General features: G+C 40.5%; 1 protein-coding gene across 1 annotated transcript in view; it reads left to right on the forward strand.

Moving 5' to 3' along the window:
• The window catches only part of LOC135072155 (uncharacterized), a 106,058-nt gene that overhangs the window by 17,566 nt on the left and 67,904 nt on the right, over positions 1-20,588 (forward strand). The window contains exons 6-7 of the mRNA XM_063966109.1: positions 1,833-1,926; positions 8,367-8,531. Of these exons, the coding sequence (XP_063822179.1) occupies positions 1,833-1,926; positions 8,367-8,531 (259 nt within the window). The remainder of the gene's footprint in view (positions 1-1,832; positions 1,927-8,366; positions 8,532-20,588) is intronic.

Consider the following 20,588-nt stretch of genomic DNA (forward strand, 5'->3'; position numbering starts at 1 on the left):
CGCCAGGCGAGTACACTCTACACAGCATGATATAGTCCGAGGGCGGCAGCTGCTGGCGGCGTGGGCGGGCGACTCGCTGGCGCTGCTGGCCAAGCGCATGCGCCTCATGCAGCTCGTGCGCCCGCACAAGCCCGGCCGCCAGGCGAGTACACTCTACACAGCATGATACAGTCCGAGGGCGGCAGCTGCTGGCGGCGTGGGCGGGCGACTCGCTGGCGCTGCTGGCCAAGCGCATGCGCCTCATGCAGCTCGTGCGCCCGCACAAGCCCGGCCGCCAGGCGAGTACACTCTACACAGCATGATATAGTCCGAGGGCGGCAGCTGCTGGCGGCGTGGGCGGGCGACTCGCTGGCGCTGCTGGCCAAGCGCATGCGCCTCATGCAGCTCGTGCGCCCGCACAAGCCCGGCCGCCAGGCGAGTACACTCTACACAGCATGATATAGTCCGAGGGCGGCAGCTGCTGGCGGCGTGGGCGGGCGACTCGCTGGCGCTGCTGGCCAAGCGCATGCGCCTCATGCAGCTCGTGCGCCCGCACAAGCCCGGCCGCCAGGCGAGTACACTCTACACAGCATGATATAGTCCGAGGGCGGCAGCTGCTGGCGGCGTGGGCGGGCGACTCGCTGGCGCTGCTGGCCAAGCGCATGCGCCTCATGCAGCTCGTGCGCCCGCACAAGCCCGGCCGCCAGGCGAGTACACTCTACACAGCATGATATAATAATGAAAAAGGCGGACGGTTCATTGCATTGCCGCCATTCGAGTGAACTCTACATTGTATGTGGCACTGCTGACTAAGAGGACGGGTGGCTCACTGCAATGAAAAAAATGTTTGGTTACTGCTTACACAACAAAAGTGACCACCGAACTAAGTTTTAACTATAACCAAACTAAGTCTAACTCACTACATAATTATTTGTTTAATTTACACAACATTTTGTTCCTCATAACCAAGTGTTCGGTGGTCACTTTTGTTGTGTAAGCAGTAATCAAACATTTTTTTCAATGTGCCCGTCTTAGGAGCACACTCAATACACTCTGTAAAACTCGTGGCGCTGCTGATAGCAACAACGGACGGTTCACTGCTTGGCCGCCAGGCGAGTTCACTACACTGCATGTGGCAATGACACTGCTGAGGACGAGGAAAGGCGTCTCACTGCTCGGCTGACTGACGACTGCACTCTGTACAACTTGCCGCGTTGCACTTGCTGTTAGCATGGTGGGCCGCTTACTCCCGTTTTTTGTGGAGTAAGGCCTAATCTCTCTGCTAAAATGTATTATAATCCTGATTTTGATTGATTATGGTGAGAACCATGATTATATTATTATTACATGTTGCAAAGTACATGTTGCTCCACATTTCAAGATTCATATACTCGTACAGGCTAGAAACGATAAGTGATCTCACTTGATTATTTGATTGATCAAAGTATGGAAACTGCAAACATTGAAGTTTTTGATATATCCAATTTTTCTGTAACCTACTGTTTATACCGATTGATAGAGGTCGTGAAGCATTTTCAGGACGTAATCAATTTTTCTATATCTTGTATAGTTTTGAATATTGTGTGGTGGTTCTAATCTAAATGTATAAAAGTATGAAACATTGAATTTTCGGATAGATCCAGTTTATTCTGTAACCTATTATCGATACCGTTTGATAGATCTATACTCGTGAAACACTTTCAGGATCAGTAACCAGTGTTTCGATATCTTGTATAGTTAAGTAATGTTTTATTCACGTTACTGCAAGTTTTGTCTGTATCTTTTTTACACTCTAATATTAATGGAAAGTTATTTGTAATAATTAGAACACAAAATTAATTTTTTTTTCACAGGACGAAAGAGATCGAATAGAGTCATCAGGCGGCACTGTCATGTACTGGGGCACTTGGCGAGTCAACGGCCAATTGGCAGTTTCACGAGCTATCGGTGAGTCAACCTTTCAGTGAAACAATCATTCACATGCTAAAAATTAATTGTCCTAGTCATACGACTTCAAAGTATCTACTTTTAACCGATTGTAATAGATGAGATAATAGCGTGATGGACCTAACCACATACTTCTTCCGTGCCTTATTAACGAATTAACAATTTGTTTAGCGAGAATGATGAGCTTTTTAAAATTCCTCTACATACTTCAAGTGGACTGAAACGGCGATGTTAAATATTACTTATGAATTATTTAAAAGTGTTGAAATGGTATCATAACACGTACGAAAACTTTAAATGAGGATCATTTCGATTTTTAGCTGTGAATGCAGATTTATAGGGCTAAGAAATCCTTAATACACAGTCCAAAAATTTTTGTTCTACGACAAAAATTGACGAAGTTATGGCCAAATTACTAAAAAAGTTCACTGACCGCCCGGCGCGGGGACGATGACGTCACTATATCCGATCCGAACGCTGCCGGCGTACTGCGTGGATAGAAAATATTTTTTTCTAGCCAAACTATCAGTTTTAGAGAAAAACTTGTAATGACATTTATTCATCAGAATAAAGTAAGCTATCGATAGGTAATTTAAAAAAATAGAAATTGTGAAAAATAACGCAAAAAATCCATACGCTCATACGATTCAATGGAACGCAGAGACGCGATTGGGGTCTCCGCGGTGGTATATTTGGCGATTTATTCAAATAAAGTGTTCATAAGTGTTGTCTTCTTCCAAGTAAAACATAAAAATGTATAAGTATTAATTTATTTACTTCTAACAATAAGGTATAGCTGAGGCAGATACACTCTGCCTAGGCTACAAGACATTGCTATGAAGATCAATTCGATGTACACGCAATACCTACCTGTTATTTAGTTTTTCTGAGTTAAACCTACGTACCTACCTATCTATTCGCCGTTCCCATGGGCGGGCCAGCTGCTGCAGGAAAGGACAGCTGCTCCCTCCTGGAAATCTATTTAATCTTAGCCTAGAAGCTGGGTATGACTCCCCCGCCCCCCACCTCTCCCCAGGTCATAAGCTGGGCATGACTCGGCCAGAAGTTGGGTATGATTTACCCCCCCCCCCTCCCCCCAGGCCCGAAACTGGGTATGACGACACCTCCCCCTCCCCCCAGGTCAGAAGCTGGGTAAGGCTTGCCCCTCCCCCAGGCCATAAGCATAAGCTGGATATGACTCTCCTTCGGCCAGAAGCTGGATATGACACCCCCCCATGCCAGAAATGCCAGAAACTGGGTATGACTTGACCCCCACCCCCTCCCCCCAGGCCAGAAGCTGGGTAAGGCTAGCCCCTCCCCCCAGCCCATAAGCATAAGCTGGGTATGACTCCCCCTCGGCCAGAAGCTGGGTATTACATACCCCCCCCCCCCCCCCAGGCCAGAAACTGGGTATGACTTGACCCCCCCCCTCCCCCCAGGCCAGAAGCTGGGTAAGGTTAGCCCCTCCCCCCAGCCCATAGAAACTGGTTATGACTTGACCCCCCCCTCCCCCAGGCCAGAAGCTGGGTAAGGCTAGCCCCTTCCCCCAGTCCATAAGCATAAGCTAGGTATGACTCCCCCTCGGCCAGAAGCTGGGTATGACTTACCCCCCGCCCCCCCTCAGCCAGAAGCTGGGTATGACCCCCCCCCCCCCCCGCCAGAAACTTAGTATGACTTGCCCCTCCCCCCCCCCTCCCCCCAGGCTATAAGCTGGGTATGACTTATCCCCCCCCAGGTCAGAAACTGGGTATTATTAGCATCATATTATGTATTAATATGTTCAATACAAACAATCATTAAGTTACACTCACCCCAACCGCGTCTCCGCATTGCATCGAATCCTATGAAAATGTGGTTTTTGGACATAGCGATACTTATTTTTCACAATTTTTATTTTTAAAAATTACTGGTCGATAGGTTACTTTATTTTGATGAATAAATGTTATTAAAAGTTTTTTTCTAAAACTGATAGTTTAGCTGGAAAAACATTTTTTCCATCCCAATAGTACGCCGGCTGCGCTCGATTCGGATATAGTGACGTCACGCGGCCCTGCGTACGTTGACTTTTAGCGGCAAAAACGGCCTATGTTTATTACTTAATATCTTCGTAAGTAATGGTCCGATTTGGATAATTCAAAAAGATATATCTTTCTTATGTCTTAAAGATTAACGTAGATACTAGTTTTATTGAATTTTCTACAACAGTACTGATCCTCATTGCATGAGAATGTGGAACTTGCAGTGTAATAATCGTTCCGTAAGCCAAGCAGTGGCATTTACAAGATTGTAAATTGCAGTAAAAAGACGGCCCATGAAAACTGCGCCGGCCTGTTTAAACGGGCCCGAATTTTTGACATATCTTACGCCCGGTCTGCCCGCCCGAATCGTTGGAAATATGGCTGTATAAAATGTATACGTTAGTGTCGTTCCTGTGAGGACATTTATTTTCATGAGCACTTCGTCCCAGATTAAGTTTTGTGGTGGACATAAACCTGTTTTACGGTGTAGTATTTATCTTAATTTAAAAATGTTTACTACGAGTGCATTTATCAGATATACTTATTTAGGGAAAATCAAGAAACTCGAGAGCACTCATTGATTTATTGAGAGATATCCTGTTTACGTAAGCGAAGAATAATGAACAGAGATTGGGGGAAAATGTGTGAAGGAGAAAGCGGCGATAGGCAGTAATGGAGATCCATTATCATCTTCTACGTAGCCAGTCTGTCAAGATATCTGGATTTATTGCATGTGAGATGGCATGTCACTGTTTTTTTATTATGTTAGAGTTTAGCAACGTATTGAGAAGTAGATTGGAACTTCATAAAATAGAATGTAAAGTATTTTAGTTATTGTATTGCAAAGAACAGAATTTTTTTTACTGGACAATGTATGTTTGGTGTTAAAATAGCACTTCACTTAAATGTCACTGCTTCAAAGTATTTTAAGTACCCATAGTAAAAGTTTGGGCTTGCACTTGAAACTCTTGAAAGTGTTGAAAAAAGCATTTATACTTGTAGCAGTTCAATATTCATAAAATTCTTTGTTTTAGTGCTTAATTTAAAGAAAGCATTTTAATAATTCATAAGAAGTCAATAAAGATATTTCAGCTGAGCTGTTACAATTGAGGCGTATATCAGATTCAATTCGCAAAACAAAGGGGTGTTCTCGGGGGCTGGTAGTAAGTACAACGCTAACGTGAAGTTAATCGGTCGTTTTATTGTTATTGGCGACTCTCGCGTCGCTCCATCGCATACTCTTATGACCAATAACGGGTGTGTTCTTAAATCATTGCAACAAGTGCCAAAATGGAATGCACATGTTTACAATTCATCGCGGGTGACTGTACACTGTACAGTTGGTCCTACAATAAGGCGCGTGCCGATCATTAAGCTGTTAGTCGGGGGATGAAACCCATTAATGTACTGCGATATCATTAATCATTGCTCTTAGAGATAATGGAGTCTTTTTAGCTTTTTACTTCCTCTGAAAAAACGAGCAATGTTAAAATTGGGTAGTCATTGGTTCAATTGTGTGTCTAAAAATAAAATGTCAACGTGTATTCTCTATTTCTAATTCTGTTTTTTATTTCCAACTTATCGATACAATATAACTCGAGCGATGTTTCAGGATTGGTAAGCTTGGTTTATTTTTGGTAGCAGGTGTTCTAGTATTACATACTAACTAACCTGGCTTTTCATTGAAAGTAGTAACTTATATTTTATAACAAATTAAGTAATAATAAGTAACTACATTTTATACTTTACCTAGAACTGATTATGTTCTAATATTATTAAAACAAGTAGCCAATTAGGTATAAACAAAAGAAAAAAACATGTTCGGTGGACGTGTCCGAGATAAACCCAGTATTGTTTTGCTTTTCAAACAATGGAAAATGCTGTATTCGTGTTTCAAAGACATGTCTTATTAAAGGCATAAAATCTTCAAGGATTATTATCCTTAATTTAATTATTCCTAATGAAAAGAGATGTCAGTCTTAAATAGGATCTGTTGTTTTTACTCAACGTCTACTATTCTCGTCCCTTAGGTATAGTCAGCGTCAAAAATTTCGTGACACACAAAGTAGACAATAAGTTCGCAATGTGACGGTTGAAATAAGGTTGTATTGTCAACTTTTTGACCAGTTTGGGTGTCACGGACTATTTGACGCTGACTGTACCTAATGACGTTGAAAATTTGTGAAAACTCCATTGAACATACAGCAAGCTTTGCATTTTTGAAATAATCGGCCCGAGTGCATCGAATTATTACAGGATGGATCGACAATATTCATGTTTGAAAGGCATGTTGGCCATAGAATCTTGAAGGAAAATAATTTAAAATTATCCTTAATGAATCTTATTTGTCATTTATATCTGCTGTTTTGTTACTCAAATGTCTACTACCCTTTACTCGTCTGTCTTTTAATAGTCTCGTCCCTTACGTAAATGGCGTTAAAAATTCGTGCAACTCCATTGAACCGTTTACAAAGGCCTCAATCACATACACGGCGAGCTTTGCATTTTTGAAACAATAGGCGCGAGTGCATCGAATTACTGGACGGATTGTTGGGAGGAGGCTTCCGGCGACTGGGACCGCAATTAACTAGGACCGCGGTCCCAGTCGCAGGATCCATAAAAAAAAATTTTTTTTCTTCCGGCGACTGGGACCACTCATAGATAACTTAAAAGAATATATTATTCAATCCAAAATTGGTACAGTACTAAAATCCATGAGCGGTCCCAGTCGCCGGAAGAAAATTATTTAATTTTTACGCATCCGGCGACTGGGACCGCGGTCCCAGTTAATTGCGGTCCCAGTTGACGGAATCCTCGTTGGGAGGTGCGCGCGTCGGCGCCGCGGCGGCGCTCCCCCGGCCTACGACCCCACTGCACGCGGTATCGATCACGTGGCCAGTGCAAGGGTAGGGATGGGGCACGTGTCGATCTAGGTCTGTAGGGCTGGCGGGATGTTAATGGTTTTGTGGACAATTTGATTTGAATGGAGTTAGTCCATACAGAAAAACTGAATTTTAAGTTTTTATTGCGTGCAGCGTCATTAAACTGTAAAATGAAAATAGTGATTTTCAATTTAACAGCAACAACAAGGATAGGTTTACCGTATAATGCGCCGACATTGGTATAAGTGTTCTGATACTACGAGTAATTCTTTCTGTTCGAAATAAAATCTCGTGTGTCTTAAAGTTCTGTGAGTTTAGCATTGAGTCTAATATTTATTACCTCAAATGATAGCAGTTTATCGATGACAATGTCCCCTAAAAGTAACAACCCTCAATATCGTCGACGGCTTAGTTACAATATAATGTTGACATTTTCTTCACGGCTTTCCGCAGCCAATGACCGGCTCTATCCCCAAGTATCGAGTCCTAAACCCATCGATTCGCGTTCCACGGGAGATTAACTGCGGAAGCGTTTACTAAGACTCCCTTCGATTACGAGAACCGAGCTCTGATTTTTATGCAAGATTAGACACACCGGCCTGGCCTATAAGCCATTCGGGGTCGGATACGAGAACCATTTTGCGTACTCAACATAAGCGTGAAACTTTTTCTAAATGTAAATAAGAGGCCAGCGTATCTCTTGGTCTTGGACATACAAACTAAATTATGAAATGTTACAAAACTCAACTGATTTATTGTAGAAACTTACAATATGAATATTTGGTATTAAGAAAGAAATGCGCGGAACTTTCTAATTATAATAATTATGAAATATATCCAGCAACACTGATTATAACAGTAGTTTTTTAAATTATAACGAGTAAGATTTTTAATTAGATATGGAGTGGAGATGATGACAACAATTTTACGCGTACATTGTAGTTCTCGCTAATAAAAGTAGATAGTAGCTGTTCGATCATAATAATAATTGAATGGCCTTTGATCAGGCCTGTTTCAATCAGCCATACATACGAGGCACTTCGGTATACAACGTTAGACTTTTATTACTGTTGATTGAAAAATTATAGCTAATCATGCTCTTTTATTAAGTAATTCTCATTTCACACCAACTCTTAACTGAAAAAAAGTTTGATACGAGTATTTTTTACGTCAAATTAACTATCGATCTTTGATGTTTACAAATTCTGTATGCCGTATTACAAATGCCGTAGCAAAGTTAAAAGCTTAAACGTTTAAACTCGTTCGTACTTACGTATACTATAAAGTTAAAACAGTTTTTTAATGAAATGAACATTTTGACAGAAAGATACTATAGATCTCGCAATATCTTCACCGCTGTTACAAAGTTGAAAGCTCAGACGTTTTTCTCTAATGTAAAGTTGAAACAGTCTTACAAGTATCCTAGTGAAATTATCATCTTTTAAGAAAGAGATTAGTAAGCATTTATTAGCTAAAACATTTGGTATATTTAACATCTTTTTCATGACTGATGAGCTAATGGTAGACATTTTGTATCAAGGTGACGCACAATACAAGCCGTACGTGACGGCGCGGCCGGAGACAGCCACAGTGGACCTGGATGGAGACGAGGACTTCGTGGTGGTGGCCTGTGATGGACTCTGGGACTTTGTCAGCGAAGACGACGTCGCGCTGTCCGTCTACAGGCAACTGGCTGCAGACCCTGGTAAGTGAATTGTAGCTAGTTATAGTTCTTAGAACGTGTATCAAATATACTGGCTGATGATATTCAGAATAAAAAAATAGCACCTTCATCACGTGTGACGGCCTTTATTCTGTTTCTCTCAAACAATAATGAGACAAAGACGATAAAATCGTTTTGTGATTTAAACCCCTGAAACAAAACTTAGTCACTACAACAAGGTTAGTCCAACTGCGATTGGTTCAGCCGCTAACCTTGTATCGACACTGTTGACAATACTCCGTGACTCACCGTCAATTGGTAGACAGGAATATAAAACTGCATTCAGTCATATATCAAGGTCAATGTTTCAATTGTAGGCGCCTATAAGGTGGCAAATTAGAAATTCGACTCGGACGTACTAAAATATCAATTGAGTTATTGTTTCGTATTCATGAAGCTGAATCGCCTTGTTATTGTTCTGGTGAAACTGTCACATGTTTTGCATTTTGTTTTGTTTCGCTAATACTTATATTAAAACGTGTTCAATACAAATATGACAAGACAGATAATTACAAAGTTTACAACAGTATGCATTTGGCAAATGACGTTGATTGGCATGCCTTTGGTACATTACTGTACAGGGTCACATGATTGTGACGCAACGTATTGTTGTGAAAGCTGAGTGCCCTTGTCAAGCCAGTCCAACAAGACCCTCGGCTGTTAAAGCTACACTTCGACTTCACAGGTTTCATTTACCAGTGGCTGTCACTGGGGAGACCTTTGAATTTTGGTTGTAACACTAACGGTGCCGCCCTCAAATCTCTGTGAAGTGTCTTTAATGGATCGCGACGCTCTGGGCGATAAGAGCTTTTATGTTTTCAACTGTTCTTGTTTTGTAAATATTAGGGCTTTTTATTGTGCCACTCTTGTTGTTAAGAAGGGGTGGGTTTAGAGGAACTCTCGTTCTAGATGTCGTTAGTAGGAAGGTGGGGAAATCACCCTCTTTAATAAATGTCATCTTGACTTTTACTTACGCGTCATGTAATTATATCTGTTGATTATTATTTATTATTATTATACAAAAGGTGAAATTATGGAACATTAACAATTTTATCAGGAAGTAATAAATAAAACAGAAATCACTCGTATCACGTGCCAGCAAATTGGATTGTTAGTTTATTATAATAACTCATGAATTATACAACGTGATGTCATAATAATCCAACTTTTTAACACTCATTATACAGGGGATGCAACCCCTCTTGCCAAACAGAATGACAAGGCCCATCATGACTGTGGCACTTGCGGATTATCTTTATGTATGATGACACAATTATCAGATAGGTCGATGTTGTTGGCGTATTCAGCAGACATGACAGTGAATTATGGCTCACTAAACTCCGCACGATGTCGTGCACTATGCCCACCGACTGGAAATAAAACACCTGTAGATGTGTATCGTCGTTTAGACGAGCACAGGTTTCTTTGTTTGAATAGGCCTTGCGAAAAAACCTAAGGAGAACAATGAGAGTGTATTTTATGTTCCGTAACGAGATTGCAGCGGTGCCTAGATTTCAGCCGGGCTGCGGTCGGGCCGCTGCCACAGCCCCACAATATTGTGTCGTAATTGCGTCGGAAGTGGGGAAGTGGAGAAATTGGATACTTTGTTTTGCCCCCAGTCGCAGCCCTGCCGCTCGCCCCTCTCACGCCATCGCTTCGGCTCGCGAAGCCTTTCCAATTATTACCCAGCTAACGCATTCCACTACAAACTGTCCACCATTTCTGTTTTCAACACACAATCTTATAATTCACTAAATGCTTTGACAAATACAGCAATCAGTGTCGTAACTCATGTTCGAATCTCTTTTAAATAAAAGATTGTTAATTTAATATTCATTTGGGTGTTCCTAAACCCTTTAGTCGCCTTTCAACTTTACGCTCTGATGGACACTCGGGCAGTTTCATTGGATTATGCGATTTACAAGTTTAAATTGTCGCGAGGTCCGTATTCAAATAGGGGTGGGCTGGGCAGCCGGCACTAATACGCTCGGGGGCTATTCGCTTTTATTCCATGGACTTTACTTCTTTGAAATCGCTCTTGTGACCAAATTATAAGGTTTACATTAAATCGACGAATTAATTCAGGTGCCTCGCCTTGTCATATTGCACGCGGGGCGTAAGTCCTGTCACGTGACACGGGCTCAACTTGTCTGGCAAGCCTGATATTTAACCTCCGAAATAGTTTTAAGCTAAGCTGTTAGCATTTACAGTTGACGTATAGTGGATTTTGACAAAAAGTTCGTCAGTTGAGCTTTATTTGTTACTTTTCAATAAAACTGTTTACTAATGAGCAATTAATGCATTGGTGTCAAATGTTTATCAAATAACTGCTAGTTGCACTACCGTGACATTCCGGCTTGTGTTTGTGTACAAAAGCCACGGGTGTGGTGTCGAAGCCCGGCGGTCTGTCGCTGAAGATCTCGCCGTGATAACATTGTGTTCGCTGATAGAGCGATAACCGACGGCTCTGTGGACTGTGGACGCACACGACTACCGCGGCTCCACATTGCAACAGAGTTTACAATACATAGCCAGGTTTATGTAATCCACCTGTCGGTTTTAATTGACGTTTCTAGAGTAAAAGAAACTACGCAATCGCATGGAGGTTCCGCTATTGTCGTGTTTTGCATAATATCTACGTTGTACACATATTCAACCAACACTTGATTGATTTCAATGACATTTCTGTCATGAGAATCAGTGCAAGATAGTGAAAGTTATTTATCGATTTACAATGTTTCACACGATCACTGTGTGAAAAACAAGTCCGTTACACTAACACTCCGTGATATTAGATAGCTCGGATGTAACAGTAAACGGTTGTAATTTGTTGGTATTAATTCAGTGGCATGCTAAATGAGTTTTCGATTGATATCAGTTTGGTCGTAGATGCGCGGGCGCAGTGTGACAGGCATCGTTGGCAGCGGATCGGGCACCACGTGCGTGTGCGACCTTGACACTGTTCAACAAACACGCGTTATCTGCCAACTTTCATTCATTGCTTATCATCCGCGTGAAAACAGGACCCGGCTAGATGTTGTTTGATGCGTCATAGAGTCAAGACTCTGTTATCTAGTAAGGAAGTACTCTATTAACACTTTAGCTTGTTTACGAGTTCAACAAACTAAGCCATCTATGAAATGTTATCATTGAGATTATGCAATTTAATTTCAAATTGCAAGAGGCATCATACTATTTTATGGATCATAATCTTCTTACGGCAATTTATTAAACCTTTAATTACAGTCGCAAAATGCTATTAAAATGGCAATTTTATTGACAAAATGAATATGTTACTTTCTAAGTTATTACTTTAATCCGGCTGGTTTAGCTTTTAATGGTCTAGACAAATTTTCTAACTTAGTGGTACCTATTGTACGTTAATTATACCCGATGTACGTAAATATATTAATATATGTTATGTTCAGATTGTTCAGGTATATTATTGTTGTTGTCCACTTTATAAGTTAAGTCCACAAAACGTACGTCAGAAGGTTGGAACAGTAAAACATGTGATTTCTTTAAAGGTGTAATTGCGACTAAAATAAAACTGGCGGGCTCAGCCGCCGACACATACAAGGAACAGTATAACTATTGTTTTCTATATTGTTGATTGTATTGGGCAATGATGTGGGGACGCAGGACGCTACTCAATACCACAGAATAAGTAATATGTCAATACGCTCTGTTCATTCATGGAGTTAATTTATTACTCTGATTAATATGTACCTATTTATTTATTTATTTATTTAAAACTTATATGCACATAGAACGGTGTACATAAGGCGGACTTAATGCCATTCGGCATTTTCTGCCAGTCAACCTTAGGGCCAAACTGAGAATAAAGTAGGCGGTATAGAATAATTGCGAATTTAGAAAAAAATAATAATAATTACATAAATAACATATGAATACATACATAGACACATACATATAATAATAATAGGATGGATGACAAAGGGAGAAAAAAAAAAAAAAAGAGAAGGAAAAAAAAAGGGGAAAAAAAAAGGAGGTTGAACAGAAATCATGAAGATGAAACACCAGCGAGAAAATGTTTGCGCACATGAAATTTAAAGGTGGACTTGCTGGGAGCCTGCCTGACGTTTTCAGGGAGACCGTTCCAAAGACGAATGGAATGTAGAAGAAAAGAGTTGGAAAGAAAACCAGTACGATGAGAAGGAGTGGAAAGAAGAAGCGTATTAGAGGAACGTAGTTGACGAGAGTGAGTCGAACTGAGGAGCGTATATTGGGATTTTAGGTAAGAAGGAGAATTTGGATTGTTTAAGATTGAAAAAAGTGTTAGAAGGATTCTGACTTTTCGTCGAAAAGGTATAGGTAACCATTGAAGCTTAGACCGAAATGAGGAAATGTGGTCATATTTGCGCAAGCAGAATATAAACCGGATACAGTTGTTGAGGAGCCGGTCTAGCTTATTGACATGAATTTGGTTTAGGTCAGGATAACATACATCAGCATAATCTATGACCGGAAGAATAAGGGTATGGACAAGGGAGATTTTGGTCTTAATTGGAAGGAAGTATTTCAGTCTGCAAAGGGAACGCAATGTGGCGATGACCCTCCGACTTATCTCAGATACGTGAGTTGTCCAGCTGAGGCTCGAATCTAGATAAAGACCGAGATTTTTGACGGACGAGCAGTATGGGATATCAACCCCATCAAAATTGACAGAGGTGACATCATCCATATTTAAGCGGCGAAGTTGACGCTGGCTACCCACAATTATTGCCTGACATTTGTTGGGATTTACAGCAACCCCGTAACGACTCGACCATTTTCTGATATGTTCCAGATCGTCATTTATGTACTGTACTGCTTGATCAATTTCATCATGGTGACAATGTCGGTACAATTGAAGGTCGTCGGCGTAAAGATGGTGAGATGAGCCAATATTGTGGGTAATAGAGTTAATAAAAATTGAGAATAGTAAAGGTGAAAGTATGCCACCCTGCGGGACACCAGTCAGAAGGTCACGCCAGTGGGAAACAGTTTTATCAATGCGTACCGCCTGTTGGCGCCCGCAGAGGTAAGAGGCGAACCAATCCATAACAACCGGTGACAAATTGTAACGGGATAGCATCGATAGGAGGACTTCATGATCAACTGTGTTGAAGGCGTTGGAAAAATCGATAAGTACCAGTAAAGTAAGTTGGCCATGCTCCATTCCCATCCTGATGTCTTCCGTTACTTTGAGTAATGCGGTGCTGGTGCTGTGACCCGGACGGAAACCGGATTGGAAAGGACTCAGAAGGTTATTGGTGAAAATGAGACTAGACAGCTGTGAATGTACAACTGCCTCTAGGGTTTTGGAAAGGAAAGGTAGTATTGATATGGGCCTAAAGTTATTTAATGTGGCAGGATTTGGAATTTTGGGAAGAGGGGTGACAAAAGCTTTGCACCAGATACGAGGAAATGTGCCAGAGGATAGGGAAAAATTTATAATGTGAGTAATGAAAGGGAGTAGGAATTCAAGGAGTATAATGATCATGGTACGGCTGATGTCATCGACGCCAACCGCTTTGGATTTTATGGAGTGTATAATTTTCCTGACCCCATCACCAGATACCGCAGAGAAAACAAAGACTTCTGGAACCAAAAGAGCTGTGGAAGTTACCTCGGAGATGGTTTGTGATCTAATGAGTGGATCCAGTACGGAAGCAGAGGAAAAATGAGTATTGAGGTCATCGCCAGAGAAAGAAGAGTGGGTGAGCTTTGTAGGATTTTTACCGATACCCAGTGTCTTGAGAAACTTCCATACATCAGCTGAAGAGGCATCGATAATGTTGTCATGGATGTGACGACGTTTGGCAGATCTCACCACTTGATTGCAGCGGTTTCTAGCCGCTTTGTATTTGCTCCAGTTGATATCAGAGCGGTCACGTTTGTAGATGTGGAAGGCCCTGTCTCGACGAGTCATCGCCATACGCACACCCTTCGAGATCCATGGTGCAGGAGGACGTTTAAGTTTCACAAGCCGCAGCGGCGCGTGCACGTCGTAGAGGGTTAGTAGATTGGAGTTGAAGACGGCGACCTTGTCATCGATAGTTGTTGCAGACACAACTTGATCCCAGTCGAGTGAGGCTGCATCGCGCCTAATGGCGTCTGCATCCACCTTAGACATACTACGCATAAGCACGGTCTCTGGTTTCTGTTTGCTAGTGTGTAGCCTGTAGCTCGCGTAAACAAGATCGTGTCGTGAGAAACCTGGTGCAGGACACTGGCCATGCGCAATAATACTGTCAGGTGCGGATGTGATTACAAGGTCGAGTAAGGTGTCAGGGGAATCAATATTGTGGTGGGTGGCTTGTAACGGAAGGATAGAGAGATTCAAGGAAGTGACCAATGAGGTAAGTTTGGTAGAAGAGGAGGAATTTACAAGAAGATTGGTATTGAAGTCGCCCATGATTAAGTGATGTATGTAATCCGCGGAAATCGGTTCCAAAGCAGACTCGAGCTTGGGGAGGTAGTCCACCCCAGGGGGGCAGTACACCACCCCGAGGACAGCCTTGACGCCCTTCACGTTTACTTCGATGAAAATAAACTCGCCCGTCGCACTATAGGGAGACTGTGACATACACAGCACCCTATATGGGATGTCACTACGAAGGTAGATAGCAACACCGCCACCACCTTTACCAGTACGGTCATTCCTTATAAGAATGAAACCTGGAAGAGCGTAGGCCGCGGAGTCGAGGCAAGGTTTGAGCCAGCTCTCAGAAACGAGGACAGCATGAAGATTAGTGATGGAAAAAGAGTCGAGAAGATCAGAGTAGTGGGAAGGAATACTTTGTGCATTTATGTGGCAAACATTGAGAAATCGCTTAGTGTTAGAGAACTTAAGGGATAGAGTATCTTTGAGGGTAAGAATGTCATGAAAAGATTCATCTTCAGTTGAAAGAGAATCATGAGCAGAGTAAAATGATTCGTCATCCATATATAAATACAATACATAAAAATAAGATAAATATAATATTATATGGCACTAACTAGCGATAAATAATCAAAATATTTAAACACAGCACTTTGGCCTGCCGGCTTACAAAATTAATTTAAAAAAAAAAAAAACACATCTATTTTTATGGTTGGAGGTACCAGACCCACACAATAAAATTAATTTAAATGAATATTACACCGTGTATGGAAAAAATAAAAACAGACAAAAAAAAAAAATCAAGAAAAGAAATTAACAAATATAAGCATTACGGGATCGTGTGAAACGAAACGCAATAGGTCATCATAGTTTTTACTCCGCTGTTCCAGAAACCTAAGAGTAAAAAAGAAAAGAAAAAAAAAAAAAACATTAAAAAAATAAATAGTAGATTTCCGAACGAAGCTAAGAATGTCATAATTGACACTTTGACAGATATTGCAAGAAAGAGGTTAGAAAGAAAAATTGTGAAATGAAAAAGTTCGTGAGTGATGTAAACAGAGATTAATTTTAGAATGTGCAAAAGTGGGTAAAAGTACCTCCAAAGACAGCCAAGTGAGCACGCACTATTGTGGGGTAATCACTTCCCGGAGATTTGCTTGGTGACTGTGCGTTTGGAGCGTTGCGTTGACGCGGTGGAACCGATCTTGTTCCTCTTCTCCGCAGTCACGGGGCTCTCTCTCGCTGGGGCTGCTGACGCTGGCTGCTTGGCACAATCCAAATCGCCCTCACTATGTATATGCCGACGTGTGCCGTCGGGCAGCTTGGCGTAAATGTTGCCATCCAACGTCCAACAGTTTGTTATGCCGAACCGCTTGCGTGCTTCTATAAAAAGCTGTTGCCTCCTACGTGTGAGGAACTCTGATAATACCGTAGGAGTCCCCTTCAAGGCAGTTTTCTTCCTCCAAACTGCAGTCTTTGTCGGATGGTCAGCGAAGCGAACCAGGATAGGTCGTGTGCGGTCTTTAGAGGCAGTTCCTAGCCTGTGACATGCTGAGAACTGAGAAGCTGTCAAGTCCCTCATCTCGAACCGATCCCTCAGTATGCCGACTATCACCGAAGAGGTCTGCTCCTTGGGGTCTTCCGGTATGCCTCCAAACAGCAGGCATTTCCTTCGGTACCTCATCTCAAGAGTGTCCGTGACTCCGGAAAGCTCACTTATTTGCTTGCGTAGTAGCAATAAGATACCGTGGACGACTTCTTTGAAGGCCTTGAATTCTTCATGCAGCTGAACAAGCGATGATGGCTCCGCTGAAGTCCTGAGCTGCGACTCGAACTGGCTCATGCGCCGATGTAGCGATGCCTCGAGAGACGATTGGAGCTGTTGCACGTCAGATAGTGTAGCCATGACGACGATGTGATGACAGTGTGATGGAGAGCCGGTACAGGAGTGCAGTGTTGCGATGGTGTCACACCATAAAAGTTGTGACAAACGATAGTGGGTCTAAATTACCGTATTTTAGACACAGTGGCGTTATAAAAAGGTAATAATAGTGATTATTACTAATTTTAAGCGAATTTTAACTAGGAGCGTCGTGTGTACTTTTTTAACGCCTACCGCCGAAAAAAGAAAAAGTACCTACACCTATTATGACTCAAAATATTAATTTGATTGATGATCTAATTTTTTTTTAAGTCTTCATTCGCCTTGTTCTAAATAAGTTCAACTAAGGCTACTTAAAGTAATTGTTGGCCACTTATTTTTAGAAAAGGCACCATTATAAACAGTTGCCGCTCTAAAGTAGTCAATAAGCATAATCGTCTGTTCTTTAACGATGAGTCGCAGGCGCCAACTAGCGTTTAAAATTGGTTTGAAATGCCTAAATTATTTTAAACGCTCCGTTTAAAAAAAGAGAATGTGTACTTATTGATTAATGAGAATGCAGCCCTACTTGCTAAACAAGGCGTGGATATAGAGCTCATTAAAATGTATTGCTGGCGATAGCAGACGGTCGGCCCTTTCCTCTATCGCTGATACAGGTAGGAGGCGCAGGAGTCGCGACGTAATGTGCTTGATATGCGCTGCATTTGTGTACCACGTCTAGGAAATTGTATGGGAATGCGAGCCGGCCGATCGCTTGTAAGATTAAGCTATTACTGCTGAATCGCTAATAGCGGTACCGTGAGATATCATCTCATGCGGATACTATTTTAATTATATTCTAATGAATAACATTAGAAGTACGATTTGGGGTGCATTTATACTGGGTACAAAGAACTCCCATCGGGGACGCTCGTTTCACAAAAGTAATGGCGCAATTATAATATATCACCTGTCATTATTTTATCTCCCGCGAGCTACTTCCCGCCCACAGAATCTTTTCCGCCTATCGCCCAATGACATTATGCTGATGATTGAAATTAATGCACTCACTATTTCCTTATTGATAAACATTACAATAAGAATCGATCAACTTGTTGTTTTATGTTCGATGTTTCTCTATTTATCAGATAAATGCAGAAAGAAATGGCACGTTTAAAAATATTTATGATGATCAGTGTCAGTGGCTTCTGATTTTAAGGTTTATGAGTTTTGATGAATAAATAAATATACTTGTATTAAATATATTATTATAAAATTAATTTAGACTACTTGTGATCAAATATTTCAATTTCCTATATTTGATATCGATCATCGTCGTTAAGATGAATTAACTAAGATGAGGGTATTTATTCTCCAAAGGAATGTTGTTTAATTAGTTTTAGTGTACTTACTATGGAATGTGTGATAAATAATAAATATTATCGCACACTCATATTTAATTTAAATTTCCTATTTTACACGTTAGTGTGAAAATATTCTTAGAAGGAGACCTTATCGATAAATTACCGATGCATGAATCCATAATAGGATATGCCTTATGGTTTAGATCTAATTCATTTTAGGTTTCTTTTAAATTAATTTTCTTTTAAAGTAATTGAAAATCAATCAAAGTTATTATATGGGTGGTTTATAAGTACCTATTCAATTTTTTTAGTAAAATTTTTGCTAACTGTTCTATGAGAATCGCGCAAATGGATCAAAAATATTACGTTTTGGTTTCAATAACTAACTCATATCGCATGTTTAAATGGAAAGTTAGCAAAACGTTCAAGGACATAAATTAGATTGAGTTTTGATTTGTCATTGTTTATTGAAGTGTGGTCATACGTCAACGTTCGATTGGCGATGCGTAGTGTTGTCGAAAGTAACCGGGCGCGGGGTAAGTAGATTTGTTTCCATTTGTTTCCTATGAAAGTGCACGCTGTCTCGCTCCACATGACATGTGGGCCCGCGCGCGCGCCGTGTGGCTCGCGCAGTCGCGCTACAATTTGCTGCGCAAACAACCAAACACTGAACTAACAACTCTTCAAGAACGAACCAGTCGTGATAATTGAAATGCAAACACAGATTTGTCTAAAAGATTAATGTTAATTAAACGAAACAACATAATGATTTGTCGAAATTATTTTGTACATCTCTAACTGATTGTAGTTTTGTAGAGATCGAATTTCGTTTTTAGATAGTTAAGAAACTCTACTATTGACTAATTTGACTCATACATAGTATACCCCCTCTCTTAATCCTAGCTAGGTAGAGTTATGTAGTAATTTTGTAGTCGTAACAATTGCAAATTAAGGACAGTCTGTCAGGCTGCAATTGTTCTAAATTCTAATTGGTGTTGTTAACTTGTAGTAATCGCACTGAAAATGAGAAGGTCTACAGTCGACACCGTGTCCGAAACATGATAATTTCACGCAGTCACGACACTACGATCTGACCTACTAGCTTTATCATTAACCACGTCAAAAATAAGCGTGATCATTGTACTTATACTTTTTCTTTTATCTGCAGTGTTGATAAATAACTTACTAAAGTGAATTTAGTTATTAGGTATAGCCCCCTTCTCGATCGCGAGATAATAATTATGATTTACTATCGCTGAGGCATAACAATAGAAACATTAAAGATTCTGCGCGGTCTAGATCTAGCGATCTCGATTCTACTAGATTTCCAAGAAGTTTGATGAGCGGTGTTTTGTTATCCATTTTTGTTTAGAAAACACTGTAAAGGACAATGTTCGTTCTCCATACATTGTTCGCCGTTATATCAACAGTGCCGAAATAATACTTTCTAGGTTCTAAATGACACAAATCTTTATGTAAGAACAATTATTCCTGGCGGACCAATTCTATAAACTTATTGATAGCAATATTGTTATCATAACCTCTTACTTACTAGTATTGTATTATATTATTTTATACACATCGATTTGGGAGATGTTCTGTATTGTAGTTGTCGCAGCCAAATTGTATTATAATATTGGACGGGTTTTGGAAATAGCTCGGCGTTCCACTTTTATGATTTACTTACTTACATTTTGCACGTAAATAAATAACTTGAATCCTATGTTTACTTTTCACTCTTGACATTTAACACGTGACTTACCAAACTAACTATCTCCATGGTTACCGTCTTAGTCTATGCATGACTAGGGATTGAACAACTTTTAATTGAATATTATTAACAATTCTCGATAATTATTATCGATTGAAAAATATTCGGTATTTGAATCGAAAGATATATTCAATTTTATCAATATCAAAATATTCAATTTTAATAATAAAATAAATATTATTTACTACCACCTATGAAATGTTCTAAAAATTGCCTGGAGCGCTCCCCCAATCCTGGGTTTTCCCTTTCCAAGCTGAGAGGATATCATTTTGGTTCTATCGATACATTATAAAGGTACTTAATATTTGAAATGTATTACCAATTTATTGTTACAAGCATTTTGAGCGAATAAAACTTTCAATTCTATTAGAACTTTAAACATTTCTCTCACTTTAAGCGGCATTGGATTTTTCATCGGATTTGAAACTGTAACAGATATATTAAAGATGATCCCATATTGTTGTCATTGTCTATATCAGTGTTATGATCACAATTCTTTTTATTTTATTCATGACCTTCGACCAGTTGGACACATTAGATAGCTTCTTGTAGTATCGTGCAATATATTTTTAACTTTTAATTAAAATCTAGTCATACTGTAGCAATTTGGACGATTTATTTTATTTACAAGATCGGTATCTTATTGTCTATGATG

Source organism: Ostrinia nubilalis, chromosome 5 (genome assembly GCF_963855985.1).
Source record: "Ostrinia nubilalis chromosome 5, ilOstNubi1.1, whole genome shotgun sequence".
Lineage (NCBI taxonomy): Eukaryota > Metazoa > Arthropoda > Insecta > Lepidoptera > Crambidae > Ostrinia > Ostrinia nubilalis.